General features: G+C 40.3%; 1 protein-coding gene across 1 annotated transcript in view; it reads left to right on the top strand.

Moving 5' to 3' along the window:
• Positions 1–18523, top strand: part of mmel1 (membrane metallo-endopeptidase-like 1) — a 29904-nt gene extending 11381 nt beyond the window's left edge. Inside the window, exons 8-24 of the mRNA XM_050038433.1 lie at positions 385–503; positions 3035–3100; positions 4319–4453; positions 4732–4821; positions 7114–7250; positions 7353–7446; positions 7584–7712; positions 9098–9196; positions 9285–9368; positions 9461–9564; positions 11781–11839; positions 11971–12090; positions 12263–12396; positions 12529–12594; positions 12718–12813; positions 15151–15227; positions 18061–18523. Of these exons, the coding sequence (XP_049894390.1) occupies positions 385–503; positions 3035–3100; positions 4319–4453; positions 4732–4821; positions 7114–7250; positions 7353–7446; positions 7584–7712; positions 9098–9196; positions 9285–9368; positions 9461–9564; positions 11781–11839; positions 11971–12090; positions 12263–12396; positions 12529–12594; positions 12718–12813; positions 15151–15227; positions 18061–18160 (1709 nt within the window). The 3' untranslated portion in view covers positions 18161–18523. The remainder of the gene's footprint in view (positions 1–384; positions 504–3034; positions 3101–4318; positions 4454–4731; positions 4822–7113; positions 7251–7352; positions 7447–7583; positions 7713–9097; positions 9197–9284; positions 9369–9460; positions 9565–11780; positions 11840–11970; positions 12091–12262; positions 12397–12528; positions 12595–12717; positions 12814–15150; positions 15228–18060) is intronic.
• The last annotated feature ends 871 nt before the right edge of the window (positions 18524–19394 follow it).

Below are 19394 nucleotides of genomic sequence, written 5' to 3' on the forward strand. Positions count from 1 at the left end.
GTTTGAGCTTTGTTGGCGGGATCAAGAGGCCGGCCGAAGCTCTTCAGCTGAGCAGTCATGTGTGGAGTTTGGGAGCGTGATGAGTGGGTAGAGGAGCAGGTCCTCACTCAGGACTGTGAAGGATGCTTTAAATAGTCTACGCTGCTCTTCCCCAAGCTCCTGGCTCTTGCCACTTTAATTAAATGTAATCATGGACGGTGGCTCAAACAGAATTAACCACACATAGCTGCATCTGCACAGATTCACACAGAGAGTGCAGTTAAATGTGTAGCACAGGCAGAGAGGGAGCCTGCTCTTTGCATCCTGCTACATTGAATAGTTCATTACAGCGAGATAACTGTGTTTAAATTAAGTGCCAGGTTTTGTTTTCTCCTGTAATTGCAGAGGAAGCATGGAGCCTCGAGGACACACTGGCAAAGCTCACTTCTCATTTCCACAAGAAGGTTCTGCTGGATATGTACGTGTGGACAGACGACCGGGACTCTCGGCGCCATATCATTTATGTAAGATTACAAATAACAGATTACAAGTGTAACATCATTACACAGTCATTATGTGTTATGAGTCTGTCACTTAATACTTTCCAACTTCCCTACCCTGTCTGTGGCACTCAGCCTGAGCCAATTCATTACTACTGAGGATGTAAATCCTGAAAAATGGCTCACAAATAGAGTTTCCTTTTTATAAAAGGCTAAATAAATTCCAATTAGTAGTAGTAGCAGCAGTTAATAGCAAATGTTACTCAAACAGGAGTAAATAGTGTGTTTGTTGGGGACTATTTTCAGTGGTGGATTAATACACATTTGGTGTGCTGGTTTTTTTTTAGGACTGTTTATGTGAGATGGACTCTGTATAAACTCTCAATACAAACTACAGTGCCCATGATCATGAAGGAATATGTCGCCCAGTGCAACTGTGCAACCACAGTATTTAGAAATCTCGAAGATATGATTCTTAAGATGCTCCTCTTTGTATTAAACTGCTAGAGAGATGCTGTAGAGCATGTGCCACCAGAGGTCAGTCTCTACTGGTGAAACAGGCAGCTGAGGTGAAAAAGATGGCGACTGTGAGTGGTGGGGATGACGTCACAGGACTCATGTTAAAAAAATGTCTCTGCCCCCCATTTAGGAGTATTTCCACATGAAACTTTATCTTGAGATGACTTCTTCCGACTACAAAAGCAGTTTATTAGCCACATGATTTTACTCAACACGTCATCGCCATTCAGCCCACTGATGTGTCAGTATCCACAGCAGCAAGTGTCGTGACCTTCAGTGAGAGGGGCGCTTCTTTCCTATCTGTTCATTATTCTATGGGCCTTAAATATTTAAACCCAGCAAGACTAGTCTCAGTAGGCTGACTGCATATTAGAAATGCTACAATGACTTCTATTAGCTAGTAGCTCAGCTTTTAAGCACAGATACGATTGTATACCGTATGCCTTGACGAAACGCTAGGAAGGTATGAAGGTAGGAAAATAAATGCCACCCAGGCCTACAGTGGGATGAAAACAGTAATGCAACATTTCAAATGTATAGAATCCATCACTAAATTCATGGCAAACCACTTTTTGTCACCATGTAATAACACTAAGACAGTTATATAAGTGATTTAATTATTTTAGGAATTATGCATGACTAATATAAATATTTTTATGATTAAACTTTTTATTGCTTTTTCAGGAACAAATGTACAAACAATACACAAAAGTAAAAAAGAAAAGAAAGGATGTGCACAATCCTCTCTGCAGTGTGTAACACACTGTCATACAACCTTTATACAACATCATATTACACCTCGTGTTCATCTACTTGACATAAACAATTATATAATGCACAGAGAGCAGGAGTGAGACACAAATATCAGCTGACATGTTGATCATCTGTATCTATCACTTCGTCTGAAACCCTTTAGACTATTATTAACTCTGTGGATAAGCTGCTCAAAAGAAACTATTCGGCCAGCTCATCTCTCCGTTCTCTGAAGCAGATTTTCTCTTTCGACTCACAATGTCTCAGCACTGCGCTGCTTCCCATTATGCGGGCTAATTTCACCCAAGAACACACTAGAGAGGATGGGTTAGCCTCCATTGGTAAAATGCCCAACATACATAATGCTGGACCCTCAGTGAAGTCTGTTTCCAGTATGTTGTTAACACAGAAGTCACGTATGGTTTCACATTCATATAGCACTAGTACCAGCATGCCCAATTCTTTGCATCTCTAACAGCTATCATCCTCCCTGAGCCCCAGTCTCAACATTTTCTATATTCACAGTGAAATCAGGTGTGTCTAAATGTCTCGGGCTTTGAAATACCCTGACTGTGCTGCTTTCCTCCAAGCTTCCCTGTGAGTAGCAGGCACCTAGGAACGATGCTTAGACTTGCAATTTTTCCCAGTGGCCAATCCGGGTATTGGAGTTAAAAAAAAAATCCCCTGTGGGACAAATAGCATTTACCCCATTGGCAACCATTATAAAAGATATGTCAACAGGGGCCAGCAGGAGAGACACTACTGCGCATATACTTTTTTTTTACGTATACTCAAGGCAAGCAGTTCCATAGGACTGAAAAGGTGTCATCTTGGGATCTGGTATCAAGGTATTATTATACATCCATGGTGAATAGATGTTCCAAGATGCTCTTCCCATGTGAGCTTCTCACCCTTATAGTTTGGGGATTGATATTTTATCTTCGTAACCTAGTTGTCCACCTCTCTATGCTTCAAACTTGAATTAATTAACGTTAAAACATTTTTTTTTTAAAAAGTACCCCTCAGGGTATGATCACCCCCCTATGGGAGAAACACTGGCACAGTGGAATACGCTGTATCAGACTTTAACTGATACTTGTTAGCAGGAACAGTTTATCCTTGGTTTTGGTCTTTTCATCGGATTTATTGATAATAATAAAAATATAGAATATTGGCAGCCATTTCATTTTAGTATACAGTTAAAAACACACAAAAATGTAAACATGAAAAAGATTAAAGACACACAGAAATGTTTGATCGCTATTCTTGGTTATTCTGGTTAGATTGACCAGCCTGGACTGGGTATGCCATCAAGAGACTATTACTTCAATGATGGAAACTACAAAAAGGTGAGGCCTTAAAGGATCATTTCACCCAAATCACTAAAACACATTCTCTGAATTAAAGCTGCACTTTGTAACTTTAATGAGAATAACATTGTGTCACATTTGCTGAAACTGTCACTATGTTTTGAAAGAAGTACAAGACCGATAGCCAGGGGAAAAGAAATCATGTCCCTCCTCATCCTATTGCCTCTAATGGCATTTGCTGGAATCTACCACAGTGCACTGAAAACAACTAATCAGCGTCGTTGAGTCTCTAATGCAGCTGTCAATCATGTCAATCACTGCTTGTGAGCTGTGGTCAAACTGTCAAACTGGGCAGTGCTGATCAAGATTCTGTTACTGCATTGTCTGTTTCTCACCTCAAATGTTTTCAGAAACATGTCTCAGTGTACTGTTTAGCTGTAAAATAAGACAGTGGTGACCTGGCCGCCCACCGGCTGGACCAACTTTCTTTTTTTACAGTTAAACAGTACACTGAAACATGTTTCTGAAAACATTTGAGACAAGAAGTAGGCAATGAAATAACAGAATTGTGATTCCATTGTGATCAGCGCTGCCTAGTTTGACGGCTTGATTGCAGTTCACGAGCAGCTACAGATATGACTGACAGCTGCCTTAGAGATTCTTTGGCTCGGATTGGTTGTTTTCACTCACATGCCGTAAGGCCGTTAGAAGCACTACAAAGCAATACAGTGACTAGATGAATATGATTTTTTTTCTCACGGATTGTCTGTCTCATTTATTGCTGTTTGAATATAGTGACAGTTTTTGCAAATATGAAAAAAAAAACTTTTGTTTTTATAAAAGTTACCAACTGTAGCTTAAACGCATGAATCATGCAGATAATTTAAGTTTTATTTGTTAAAGTTTTAGATATTTTTCTATTAGAATTCTTCGTCCACTACAGTACTATGGAGGTGAATGGGATTTTGTTGTGTTAAAAAAAAGACTTGAAAAACTCAACGCCAACATCTCTGTGCAACAATATGTCACAGTAACAGCTGCATTACTGCCTACTGAAGAAATTGTTCACGGTCAGGTCGTAATTATTTCTGGATTATCCTGAGTAACCAGTTCATTTTTAGAAAATAAACATATTATCTAATGTAATTTTCCCTTGTTTTGGGTGCTACAAATCTTATTCCATTCACCTCCGTCATTCTGACACAACCTTGATTTTGCTGTGGAAACAACATTTCATAGCTTGTGATTGCACCACAGGTTCGAGAGGCCTACCTACATTTCATGGTCTCTATTGCGAAGATAACCCGAGAGGACAGGAACTTGACTCAGGATGACGACCGTGTGTGGGAGGAAATGATGCAAGTGCTGGAGCTGGAGACAGACATCGCCAACGTGAGTGCCAGCCACAACAGGAAGTGGAATTGCGGGATGAGGGCTAAGGAAAATGAATAATGACAAGATGAAAAATGAGTAGCTCCTCTCTGCTTCCTATAAATCAGAAGCACCAGGCTACATTTAGTGTGGATACAGGGGATCAGCCAGGCTTTTAACCAGTCGTTTTTGTTGTCCATGTCTGTCAGAAGCATGACGAATGAGACTTTGCTGATGAAAGGAGAGCATAATGTGAATATATATAACCAGAAGGCTTCTTCCTTCCTGTTACGGGACAGGCCACATCACCGGCAGAGGAGCGCCAAGATGTCACCATTCTCTATAATAAGATGACTATTGGAGAGCTGCAGAACACATTCAGCTTTAATGTAAGTGTCATTTTACGTATTACATAAAGTGCAAGCAGTTCACAGGTTCATGTCACTGAACTACTGTGTCTTTAACAGCCCAGAGTTGCGAAACTAAATGAGGCTGTGCTGTAATGTTAGCTAGCTCAGGAGATGCACTCTCCCTTCTACAGTTGGTGGGTGCAGTTCAGCAGAAAGAAAATGAACTGCTCACAACAAGGTCTGTGGATTAACTTGAGTAACAGGATCATGATCTCTGGAAAAAGACATTGCTGTTGAGTTTTTCAATTTTTTATTTTTTTTTGGCACTTTGAGCACCACAAGCTGAGTGCCATCTAGTTCCATTATACTGGAGAGACAGCAGACATCTCCACGGCCGATATCTCAAACACTCAGTACTCAGATCCTCTGAAGTGTCCTGATACAGAAAATAATGGACTGTGTGGAAACACCACAGTGTAAAGTGTGAAGTGGAGTGTTATTTGCCTCAGCCCTGTCCATTATTTTTGTACATAATGACCCCTCGTGTATTATTGTTTACTTCTTACAGATGATAATTCAAGTGGCCACTCAGAAGGCTCGCTGTACCTGGAAGCTCAGTGTGTGAATGTGATGTTACTGAAACATACACTAGATGTTCATGGTATCCTAATAATTATTTATTTATTGTTTTTTGTATAGGGACACGTGTGTGGCACAAAGCACCACAGCATTTGTAGCCTAAGCTCATTTGCAGTGCAGTACAATATCAAGACATATCAGCCTTTGAGACCATAGGTTCTGCTATTGTTTAACTTTACACAACAGTGTCTGTATATTTTGAATAGCATATAGTAGTGGACTATACTGAGGTTGTGTGTATATTTACTTTATTTATGTATTAGAATACAGGCACAAGTTATTTACGCCAGGTATGGTGCTGTAAGGCAGTTGGACGACATGAAGTCTGTGTTGGTTTGGATCATAATAAGTTTTGACCGTTTTATGCAGTGTTAAAGTGTGTAATAATGGGTAATATGATAAGAATATATAAAAGGAAGGACATTGAGGTGGTAGTGAACCGTACGAGATGTAATTATGGAAGACTTGGAAAAGGAACAGGAACACAAGTCAGAACTGAGACACCTCGCAGACTAAGTGGCCTAGGAACTTTAGTATGTTGAAACAGCCACTATACATGCCATCTATTAATTAGTGATTGATCATGCTATAAAATGTCACAGGCAGTTTGGGCGGGCAGGACAAAGAGTGACAAAGCAGCATTCTATCAGACACAATGGTGGACTCACAAATGAAGACTGAGACGAAATCCAAAGTTCAGGGTTTTTAATACAGTCCAGGTAAGTACACAAAGGTCAGGCAAAAACTCACTGGTCTAACTATGACAAAAGGTCAGTCTCACAGGGAATACACACTAGGAAGAACACCAGAAAGCTCACACGAAGGACAAGACAATTTAACTGAGAACAAAGGGAAGACACAGACTTATATACACTCTGACAGGGGAGATAATGAGACACAGGTGAAAGCAATCAGACAGTCAGGGTGGCGGGAAACTTGATATGGGCAGACAAACAACAGACTTTCAAAATAAAACAGGAAACAACATCACCTTCAAACCCTGACATGTTCCAAGTAAGTTATTAATAACTCACATAAACATTGCCTTAATTAGTCCACCTTCCTTCTACACACATGGAAACTTGTTTAAAACTTGAATCTACAGATTTAATTTAGACACACAGGATGTGGTGTTCCCTGCTGCCTTGAAATAATTAGCTGTTAGCACGACAATATAAAATCATGTAAAACATATTTTGCCATGTATGAGACTGGAGCCAACAAAGAAAGGACTCAGACGCAGGACTAAAAAAAACACAAGGTCTTACTGCAAAAAAGGGGGTCTATGCACAGATAATCAGTCCAAAAAACACAAACAAAGGTATCCAAAGGCAGAAGGTTTAAGCAGGGTCAGCCTTGGGAAAATGGCCAGAACACACACTCAAACAACTGACGACGAACTGGCAACAGACAAAGGGCAGCACAAGCAGTAAATACACAAGGGAGAAGGGGTAATGAGGGACAGGTGAAACCGATCAGGGGGCAGGTAATCACACAGGAGGGAAACACACAGGGGCAGGAAGTGAAGTACCTGAAACGAGAGACAAGGGTGAGCATCAAAATAAAACAGGAAATACTGACAAAAACTGAAAACAAGGAAAACATGACCTTAATGGGGACCTCGGGTTTAACACCATGTGGGTTTCGAACCATATTTAACATGCGTAATATCTCCTACCTTTTGTTTTCCAGGGGTTTAACTGGACACGGTTTATTCAAGGCGTGCTATCCAGTGTGTCTGTTGAGGTGCAGCTTGAGGAGGAGGTGGTGGTGTACAGCTCTCCCTACCTTGAGAAGATGAATGAGGTTCTCTCCAAACACAGTGTCAGGTCAGTCCCAGAGGGTGACGCAAACAGGAGTCCATGAAAGTATAATAATTAAAATATAGCTACAATTCAACACACTTTAACAAAACCATTTTTTGTTTGCAGAACTATGCAGAACTACCTCAACTGGCAGCTCATCATCGACAGAGTGAACAGCTTGAGTCGCCGTTTCAAAGACGCTAGAGCCCGTTACAGAAAGGTGCGGTGAGCATGACATAACAGAGCAGCACATATTAAAACAAGCTCGCTTAAGAACTAAATTACAGTGTGTTGTCTGTGTGTGTGTGTGTGTGTGTGTGTGTGTGTGTGTGTGTGTGTGTGTGTGTGTGTGGTCAGACTCTCTATGGGACCACAGTGGAGGACGCTTGGTGGCGAGAATGCGTCCGTTACGTCCAGAGCAGCATGGAGAACGCAGTTGGAGCTCTGTATGTGCATGAGACCTTTGCAGGAGAAAGCAAACGAATGGTGAGTCCTTTTGGTCCGTACACCCCTGAACATAACAGAAACATTAGCTTCCTCAGAGCATGGAAATCAGTTACCACCACAGAGACAGTTTACGTCAAACAATGAATGCAAGCTGTATGAAAGTCATGGAATAAACTCAGCCTTGAGGGGCCACGTGTCACTTTACAAGTTTCATAATGCACTTTTAATAACACTTTTATGACTCTTGGAAATTGAGTACACTTTTGTCACATCAAACGCATTTTCTGCTTTTCACACCCAGCTGTTTCATATGATAGTGGTAATGATGCCACACTTACAATCATTGCCAGCTGAGAAACATTGGTCTATCAATAAAAGGTAAATGTAACTAAGTGCAATGGAAACGGATTCAATAAACAAACGATAATGTAACATTATGGTCATTGGGCCACTACGAGCTCTTGTCGTCATCTCTGGATGGCTTTTAAAACATTTGAACACAGGGCTGTTACTCGAACTCTTCTAAGAGCACATAGCTGTCATATTAGTTGTTCAAAACTCAAACTCCTTTTGTCAGGTGATTCAGTTAATTCGTTTTTAGCTACTGAAAAAAATGCCCACCAAAAAAAAATAAATCAATATCGGTTTAAATGAATGCTACATTGAGAATATTTTCACAATTTTACCTTGCCATCAGACAGCCTTTTCTAACAGGGAATTGAAACTATTATATCAAAGTCACCAGCCTTCACTGACAAAACAGTAATTGCATTCTGTATGCTGCATTCTGGGTGTAGTGCCACCCAAGATGACTGTGATTGGTTTAAAGAAATACAAACAAGCCAGAGCATTTAACCACTAAAACAGAATGATAATGTGCTTCCAGACCTTTCTCTAGTGCTGACACAGCACTGTGGCGATACATCCGGCTATGAGAGACAATAATACATCCATTATTTTTTTTATTTGAGGTTTGGATATTTTATTTTAATCATATCATCTTGTTGTGCCCTCCTCTGGTCGTGGTTAGATGGTAATCCTAGATTTGCTAATTTCACAAATGGTTTTAAAAAAAAAATCTTGTCTCACTGACAACTCTCTGGTTAAGGTCTGGTTAGGTTTAGGTAAAACACTCAGTTAGTGTTAGGGAAAGATAATGGTTTGGGTTAACTGACTACTTGAAATACGGAATATGAAATCTAAAAGGAGTTTTCACAGATCCGGGGTTACCATCTAGACATGACTCCCTCTTCTGAAGTGGCACCTGAGTGGAGGGTTTGCAGCAGTAGTGGATGGAAAAGTGCATAAATTAGTGTTTGTTTTGCTGATTTTCTGAAATATTCTGTTAAAAAGTGTGCTACAATTTGGATGGAAACCCAACTCACGACAGTGTCTGTATGGGATTGTAATCACACTGTTAACAGGTCAGTGACCTCATCAGTAAGATCCAGAAAGCGTACGTGGAAACACTGGAGGAGTTAAGCTGGATGGATTTTCCTTCAAAGGAGAAGGCAAGAGAGAAGGTAAAGTATACAGCCAAGCTAAGAAAATAAGGGGGTATCATCTCCAGATGTTCTGTATTATCATACTAATGTTCCACATGTCATGTAGGCCATGGCAATCAAGGAGCATATTGGTTATCCAGATCATATTCTGCAGGACAGCAACAAGAAGCTTGACCAGGAGTACGCTCATGTAAGTAGCGCCTGAGTTTGTTTTTCAAGCCATGCTGTGTTTATACCTGACATGTGTCACCGATCTCTCATTTGTCTGGTTTCTCTCTCCAGCTGAATTTTAGTGAAGAGCACTACTTTGAGAACATCCTCGAGAACCTCAAGTCAGAGGCACACAAGAGTCTGAAGAAGCTCAGAGAACCTGTGGACCCGGACCTGTAAGCTGTTGATGCATCTGACAGCACAAGCTGTTCTTATCAGTAAAACACAAGCTCTTGTACTCTGGTGGTCATTGTGCTTTATCAGTGCTCTCACTTAGAGTGCGTGACATGAAATGTCATCAACGGTGACATATCACAGTCATAGATTTTTGCTCCCTCTTTCTGTTGTCCTCAGCCAAAACATAACAAAAAATTATTTTTTTTTTAAGTTGACATGTTGAACTCAATGTCCTAAAGTAACAAGAGGAAGATGTTCTGTATCTTCATAGAACACTGAAAAGTAAAACTTGATCTTACAAATCTTATTTAAAGGTCCAGTGTGTAGTATTTAGCGGTCTCTATTGGCAGAAATGGAATGTAAATTCATAACTATGTTTTCATTAGTTTATAATCACCCGAAAATAAGAATTGTTGTGTTTTTGTTTTGTCCTTAGACTGAGCCATTTATATCTACACAGAGCAGGTCCTCTCTCACAGAGTCTGCCGTGTTATTCTACAGTAGCCCAGAATGGACAAATCAAACTGACTCTTCGTAGAGCCATTTGTGTTTTCATATCAGCCACCATAGTTTCTCTTACATGCTTGGCACACAAGAGATGTTTCAGTTGGTTGCAATCTGCAACCTCACCGCTAGTTGCCACTGAATCCTAAACGCTAGACCTTTAAGTAAAGCACAGAAGTATTGGCATAAAAATATATTTACAGTACACAAAGTAAAAGTACTCATTAAGCAGAATGGCTGATTTTAGAATCATATATATTATACTACTGGATTATAATAAGGCAGATGCTATTAGCACCAAGGTGTCCGTAGCCAACAATGCTATTTGCTCCTAGAGCGGAATAGCAAATGTGACTATTAATGCAATGTAGAAGTATAACGTTAACACAAACGGGTCTATTCTGCTATTCTGCTAAAAATACTACGCCAACACAGGACTTTAACCCCAGGCTCCTGCATGAAAGTCCTGTGCAGAACCCATTCATCTACCACAGCTCATGCCTTCTTTGAACTGTGTGGCTCTTTGTACTGCATCACTTGATTTTCTGACAATACATTAATGAGTTTTTACATATATGTATCAGAGTATTTGAGATTGGCTAAAATCAGTCCTAACCTCGGCCTCTTTGCTGTAATCCCGACTGCTTCCAAACCCCGTGCATCAACGTGACGAGTACGAGCAAATCACAGCACGCTGTGGGATCCATATTGACACGTCATAGGGATTGGTGTAAATAGCTGAATAGCTGCAGTGTGACCATTTTCACTCCAGTGCAAATAGACACTTTGTTATAATGGTTAGTGATGCATTGGTGTGTACATCCTTTTAATGTTGCAGCTGGTAAATGAACTGGAGCTCATTTCAACTACTTTATACACTGCTGGGCAGCTTAACTTATTTATTTTGTGTCATTAATTTACATCTGCAAAGTAAGAAATATCTTTAGTTGTCAAATAAATGTAGTGTAATAAAAAGTACAATACTAGCCTCTGAAATGTAGTAATGTAGAAGTACAATGCTGTGTTAATCAGGCAGACGACAGACGGAAAAACACCTTCTGGACAGCACGGGAAAAGCAAACAAACAGTCTGACGGAAAGGCAGGACAGCAAAACCAAACATGCCTGACGATACGTTGCGATGGTGATGCCGTATTAGTTACAAAGGGGGGAATAAAATATATGAAATAGAATTATTTTATGTTTATTTTTTATGTCATTTTTCTAGTAATGTCCAGTAACTGTGCAGATCACCCATGTTTTCTCCTTATGCAAGGGAGCTACATAAAATCCGGTTATTAATACTGACGTGGAGGACGGCAAAAAAGTTGAAATATTCATCTTTAAATGGCACCGTTAATGCTACTGTTAGCAATATCAGTATTCTGTGCTGGCCTCTCCTAATTCTATCGTCTTGCTCTCGTCCATTAAAATGATATCCGGTTTGCCGTCTATCATCTCCCCGACTCCATGTGAGCATAGCATTAATGAGCATAAAATGGAAATGCTCAAATAAAGAACAAGTACCTCAAAATTGTTTTTAAGTGCAGTACTTGAGTAAATGCATTTAGTTATATTCCACCACTGGAAGGTTTGAATATGTTGTTTCATGGTACAAATTGTGCTCTGTGCATGGATTTTACAGGATAATATATTTGACTTAAAATGCAGTTTTGTTCTCTTTAATCAATTATAAACCAATCCTTCCTCAGGTGGATCATTGGTGCTGCTGTAGTGAATGCTTTCTACTCACCCAACAGAAACCAGATTGGTAAGAGCTTTGCCTCTGTGGACAAATAAGACGTGTTGTTTTTATAGTAACACAGTTACTCCTCTGTGTAATCCTGTTTAGTGTTGCCAGTACTTACTGTGTTTTCACTCCTGTTGTTTTTGTCTGTCCAGTGTTTCCAGCAGGAATCCTGCAGCCGCCTTTCTTCAGTAAACATCAGCACCAGGCGCTCAACTTCGGTGGCATAGGAATGGTTATCGGACATGAGATCACACACGGATTCGATGACAACGGTGAGACAGGAATGATCCATGGTGGATATTTTGGGAAGTTTATCATTCACTGTCATTTTGTAATAACAGTTTATTTTAAGTCTGCTGTTGTGACTGTGATTGGATACTGCTTTGTAGATGCATCATGTTTGGCAAACAGTACTTTGACTTAATGCGTTCTGTTTCCTCACAGGGCGTAATTTTGACAAGGATGGTAATATGCTAAACTGGTGGAGTAATTACTCTGCTGAGCATTTTAAAGAGCAGTCACAGTGCATGGTGCAACAGTATGGCAACTTCAACTGGAAGCTAGCAGGAGGACAAAACGTAAGCACCCAGTGGCATGTGCAGTATGAAATGAGATGTTTTGTCTTGGCTGTAATCTCCGACAATGTAAACCATGTATTAAGTGACCAGAATGAGTGTTTTCATGTCTTGGTTTTGACTGTGTGGCTGCAGGTCAGTGGAATCAGCACTCTGGGGGAGAACATTGCAGACAATGGAGGGGTTCGTCAGGCATATAAGGTTGGATGTTAGCTGCAGAACCACATGTTACTATTTCAGCAGCAAGTACAAAATGTTTATAATAAACATTCTGCACATCTGAAATCTGTTTTCAAGTGTACGTATGCGTCCATGTGTTTACAGGCTTATCTAAAGTGGGTGGAGATGGAGGGTGAGGAGCCTCGTCTGCCTGGTCTAGACATGGATCACAAGCAACTTTTCTTTCTCAACTTTGCCCAAGTAAGTAAGAATAATGAGGGGACATGTTGTTTCTGAATGTATTATTTCAGCAGACGGAAGGCAGACAATAATTTCTTCGTCTGGAGTTGAGAGCCAACGCTCAGGAGGCGCATTTTTCAGTGGATGTTTGGTGCCGAGAAGTAAACACTGGGACAAAGGGAGAGGGTCAGAGGGTGAGACGCTGAAGCAATCTCAGAACAAATCAGTGTTTAGCTACACACACACATAGGGGATGAAGAAGAGCTGCCAAAATAAAGAGCATCTCAGTGCCTGAGAATGTAACCCGAAAGCAGAAAACTGTCATCAACTGTTAAACAGGTCAAATGTTAGAAATGTTTTTCAAGATTCCCCACTGCGACAATAAACTTAACACGTAAGTTGGTACACGAGTAAAAAAACTTGTGCCAAACTTGCAGTCAAAAAAGCTGGGAATTAGAAGAATTGATAGATGCAAAGTGCTGTAAAATATTGTATAATAAACATGAGTTACGTTAGAGGTATGAAATACTAAATTTGTAGTTTGTAAAATGTATTTATCAGTCTAGATCTGACAAGTAACTAGGGGTGAAGTGTCTCTTAAACAGTCTGCAGAACAGTTCTTTTACCAACCCTTATAACAACCCAGTGTCCCTTCTACGGGTCCTCGCAAAGTTATATTTGATAATTATGTGTAAACAACTGCTGTGTTTAAGCAGTTTACTCATACGACCTATCGTTAGAAAACTATCCTCCTCGTGGTTCGATGAATGTGGATCATTTCAAGATACAACCACCACAGCAGGTTCAATAAATGCTTCTGTCAGACAAACAACAAACAAACAGTTATAACCTAACCTATGAAGCATTATTTTAATCCACAGATCGCTAATATTCCAACAAAGGTCCAAACGATCTAAATCCAGCAAAATATTTAGTCTAAACACATTATTACATCCATAGATATCACAAACTGCTGCTGCATCATTTCAAATGTTCACATTTCTCTTCTTACTCTACGTAATAACTCCCATTTGCATGTAAATATGCTGATTCCTCACTATCAAAACGGCAGCTGAACTCTGACCTTTTGATTGACACCTCACTTGAGCCAGTAGGAGCTTCTATACTTTTACTATAGACTACAGTAGCCAGCGAGAGCCTGTGCTGAAAGGAAGGGTCATCCTCAGTCCTTAGGTTACAGAGCCAATCTTAAGCAAGCGGTTGGCCCAATGGCTCATGAGTCTTGTAGGTAATGACAGACCTCTCCTTGAGTGTAGTTTCGAACAAGTTACTGGCTCCATAGACTCTTATAAATGTTCAATGTTCATACAATAAGCTCCTAAATAGACATTTCTGTCTTTGTTGATCAGTTTTTAACTCATATTCACACATTCAGTACATTGTGTGTTGTGGCAGTTAAATTTAGGACCCAAAATGCAAATACAACCAGGAAACAGGGAATAGTTAAAGGCAGTTTATTGTAGTTTGAAGAAGTGGAGCTGTAGGCTTTAATGACATGATGGCTGAGGTGGGCTGGGAATAGGGAAGCAGAGCAGGCAGAATAGCTGAGGGCAGAGCAGTCCACATCCAGTGAGCAGAAGATGAGAATGAGGCTGGATGTGGTGGGTTATGGTTGAAGCTGGTGTGGTGAACCTGAGACAAAGAACAGAGTATGAAGTGGTGTCCAAAAGTACAAAGTGTCAAAAAAAATAGAAGTTGGCCTGGATGTCTGTACCGCAGAGGAGACTGACCTGGCTGAGTCTGGGTATTTGAGCCAAGGTTTCATACTGCAGTGGCTTGATTGTAGATGTGCTTCAGGTGTGCAGGTTCAGCAGCTGCTGGCACTCAGGATTGGCAGGAGGAGGGAACCAGAAAGCCATGCCCAGCAAACACCCACAGACAGACTGAAAACGAACATGAGACACTAGGAAGGGGAAACATGAAACACAAGGCAGAGGGAAATCTACTTTGAATTTGGACTAAGTGAGGCTTCATGCTATGGTGCCATTGTGTTTTCCAGCTGATTAGTCCCAGCTCGAGTCATCTGCAGCATCTTTTTTTTCTGGAAAATATTCAGGCAAAGGTGAAAAGACCTTTGATTTAAGTGTTTTGAAACGTATATAACTGAGACCAGGCATGTACACGTACTAAAAATGGAACAAAAACAGCTGTAAATTCACTTTGAGTCTACCTTGGATAGGTGTTTTAGGTGAATTTTACAGGATCAGTCTAGATCTGATGAGAATTTCGGGATGGACTGTCCCTTTAACAGTCTTCAGAAAGCTCCTTTAAACTCCCAATGAATGCTTTTAAAACTCGATCACCATTCCACCATTTAATCCGTTTTCTTTTTTCTAGGTGTGGTGCGGTGCTTATCGGCCTGAGTATGCCAGCCAGTCCATCAAGACTGACTCACACAGTCCCTTAGAGTACAGGTAAGGAGCTTAATTAAATACGTCAGAACCAATAACGATGTTTTAATAGGTAGATTGATGGATTTATTTAATGATTAAACTACATCTCTACTGATGAGTTTATTGTGGCCTGGAATCTATTGTTGTAAATACATTTCTGCTTGTGCATGAGTATTATTTTTCACAATAATAAAAGCAGCAGTCTGTTTATGAAGCGATGCGACCAGCTTGGTTTTAAACTGACTCACTGGTTTAGAACTGGGAATCTGTGGGAAACTTTTGTTTTACCAGCTGTGTTAAACCCAAAGAAGCTGCTGGAGCTCTCATCATGTGCTTCAGTTTCAAAATAAGATCCACACTGATAAATGTGTTAGTTTTTTGAGTTCCTGACACATTTAAGAAAAGCTCTGATCATTGACGGATAGAAAATACAATAAGCTTGTTTTGTTAAATGCAGCGAATCCCATGTATTTAACTTGAAGAGTCTATAATTAATATTTTGTCATTAACAATGACTACTCTGTGAAAAATGCAGCTTGAAGTGATGAACCGTGCAGTGCCTCTCAGCTTGTCTTTATACATTTTATACACTACCTGCTCAGCACCAAGCAGCAGTCAGACTCATTTGGCGCCCAGCTAGTGAACACAAGATATACTTTATTAATCCCTGAGGGGAAATTCAATTTTTTCACTCTGTTGTCACATACACACAGGCCTGAAATACACACACACACACACACAAACACACACACAGACACACACACACACACACACACACACACACACACGCACGCACACATGCACACACACACGCAAACAGGATCTATACATGCTATAATGGAGGGATGTCAGAGTGACCGGGCTGCTCATGGACAGGCGCCCTGAGCGGTTGGGGGTTTGGTGCCTTGCTCAGGGAGGTGAGCTGCCAGTCTGCACTCCATATTTGGTCCGGATGGAGACTTGAACTGGCAGCCTTCTAGTTTCCAACCCAAGTCCCTATGGGTTGAGCTGCTGCCGCCCCAGCAGCATAAGAAACGGATTTTTGTCATGAGTTGGTTGAGCCCAAAGCAGAGCTAAAATGAGAGGTAATATTGGACATACAATGGTAAGGTGGCCAGAGACACAACCACAAGTGAATGCTAATTTTTCTCCATAACAGCTGGATCTGTAAATAAGCAGCTGTTTACTAACAAGTGCATCAAATAACCAGGGAACAGGTAACAATATGACAATGTCATGTTCACAGCTGGTTTCTGTTGCCAAAGAAAAATCAGTTATTTTAGGTTTGATTATTTTCTTCTTTGAAGTAACAATAACTAATTTTACTCTTTCATTCATGAGTCAAATTCATCTCGTGCTGTTGTTACTCTGTGGATGGACTAAGAGAGCTGCTTCACCTTTCCTCCAGTCTCACTGCACCCACAGCTGGACACAGCTGGTGCTTTGTCTCATTAGATTTAAAGATTCACCACACTGTAAATCAGGGTTATTCCACGGGTCTTTTCAAGGACTTCCCAGGCTCAAATTTAAGGACACACTGCAGCATAGTTTGAGACACAGATCAAGGTTGATAACTATTAGCTTGCAGAGTGCCGTCCTGTTTGATGCTCTAGCAGCATGGCTTGTAAAAGCTGCTTCGCCCATGGCGTGAACTTTTATTGATTTGCTGCAGGGTCTCCATCGGGTCATATGGATGTCCTGCAGATCTTTAACAAGCCAGTCTTTGTAAATGTCTTTGGTGAGGCCTTGAGGCTTTGAGCTGTCGAAGTAAGCATGGAGCCCACACTGTAACTAACTGCACTCCCTGAAGAAATATTATCATATTTTTGGAAAAATGAAACAGTGATTCCCGAGAGAAGCAGACAGAGGGGTCTACAGTCTGTGTTTGAAGGATATATCTAGGATGTCAAACTGACTCAGCAGCAACAACAGGTTAAAAAGACAAAGATAGTTAGAAGCTAAAGCTGAACTATAGGCTACAGATCACAGTGTAAAAGTGAACCACCACATCACTGCTGATCGCCACAGAAGACAATGAATATAAAGGGAAACTTTGCTGATATTGAACCAGCTGTGTGGCATCGCAGTGTGTGCAGATGAATAGTGTTTGGCACAATGTGATGACACACAGCTGGTTCAATATCAGCAAAGTTTCCCTGCTTCCCTTCACTGGTTCCTGTACAGCAGGGTCGGTCTTTTTTTCACTGTTATAATCATTAAAAAGCAAAAGCAGCATGTGTATACACTCAGTAGGCTATATCTCCAGCAGCTAGCTAGCTAACCCTACACTTTTCAGGCTTTGGTTTGGGTTTTGGAACAGGGAGGAAACGTATATCTTTTTCCAACCTCTCCAGGTAACGAGTATCATTAATACACGACGTGCCCCAGGCACAACATTTAGCTCCAAATCCACAAAACCGGCCTGAAAATGAAGGAAATCTGATACACTTGAATGATTCTATTAATGTTTATTTTCATGTTTTTCCCTCTCAAATTCATAAACATGAAGGATTTCAAGGGCCCATGGGAACCCTGGTAAATATAAGCCAAATAAACAGCACAACTTAACTAAGTATTGGAATCAGCACAGGTTCATTCACTGAGTCAACCGTGAGGAGCTGGACTCACTTTGCAGAACTTGTGAGCATTTATTATAATGTCTTCAAAAAGAGGGGTTGTGCTTCAACAATAGGATTCTCAATGGTGTGTTGAACCTGAATTTCAATGAGCATATTCCAAAACAATGTGTTAAGGTGGCACCCACTGAATTTAAGTAAAGTAAAGGAGCACAGAATGCTCACATTTCACTTAAGTGGCTTACATCACAATGTTTCTGTTTTTCTCTCATCTTTAGGGTGCTTGGATCTCTCCAGAATTTCGAAGCGTTCTCAGAAGCTTTCCAGTGTCAAAAAGGCAGTCAAATGAACCCCGAGCAGAAGTGCCGTGTCTGGTAGATAATTTCACTCTTGAGAAATGTATTTCTTGACTTGGGCAACTCAAATCAAAAGAACAAGTCTTACTGCTTCAACCCACAGAGACACCCTGCTCATTTCCAATTTATTTGGGGCAGAGTGATGATGATGCAGATATTTGCATATACTGTAGATGTATTCAAAATGGATGACATCCTAGTTTTAAAACTTGAAGCACATATACTATGAAAAAAGGAAACTTGGTAGAGGATCCTCTCAAGTTTGAAGTGTTGTCTCTGGACGAGTGAGTCACTTGTTCGTTTTTTTTGCTGTGTCCCACGACAGCTGGGTACATGAATTAAACGGCTACATAGAAAACAAAGACCTTGTGAAATAGGTTAAAGCTTAAATGGCTGGCTTTAAATGCTTCGCCAGCCTTTCTTGAATTAATCCTTTAAAAAAAAAATCTCTTGTGCAGATCTTTGTGATTTATCCACCATCATTTGGCACTGAGTTACCTCTTTCCTCTGATGTATTGTTTTCAAGACATTGTGCCGCTTAAGAAGAAACAATAGTGAACAAATCTGACTCCGACTGAAGGGTATGAAGTAAATGAAAGCTCGGGGCTTTGCCGAAGTAAAGCTACAATAGAATTAGTCACACTCCGAGAGTTTGGTCATTCACTGTTACATGAAACAAATTACCTAAAGACTTTAAGACTGTTAAATCTTTGCAGCTTTAACCTTAAATTAACATTGACAGAGAGCTGCGGCTCTCCACATTTTTACACTGACAGAGTGGATAAATATTTAAAATTTACAAAGCTATTTAGTACTTTTTGGAGGATAATTTTTTTCTAAGTTTCTTTATCTCGTCCTGCAAATGATTGTTGCTTAATACTCGCTGCAGAAATGTATATGTACGTCATGACAGTTTTCCTGTATCCCAGATGTTTTGAAGAATACTGGTGGCCTGCTGCTTTTTAGCTAGTGAGAAAACATCTGTTGGAGATAGAGTGATGTGATAATGATAAAAAAAACAAAACAATGTATATCACTTTATTGCATTATTGTTTACCAGAGGTGTGGACTCGAGTCACTTGACTTGGACTTGAATCATAAATTTGATGACTCAAAGACGCTCAACTCACTTCAGACTTTAACACCAATGACGTGTGACTACTCTTGGACTTAAAAATACTTAATAACTTCCCCCAAAGCAAAATTAAGAGTTAAGTTATTTCAAAAGGGTGCCCTGGATCAATTCATTTTTCCAG

The sequence above is a fragment of the Epinephelus moara genome, chromosome 24 (genome assembly GCF_006386435.1).
Source record: "Epinephelus moara isolate mb chromosome 24, YSFRI_EMoa_1.0, whole genome shotgun sequence".
Lineage (NCBI taxonomy): Eukaryota > Metazoa > Chordata > Actinopteri > Perciformes > Serranidae > Epinephelus > Epinephelus moara.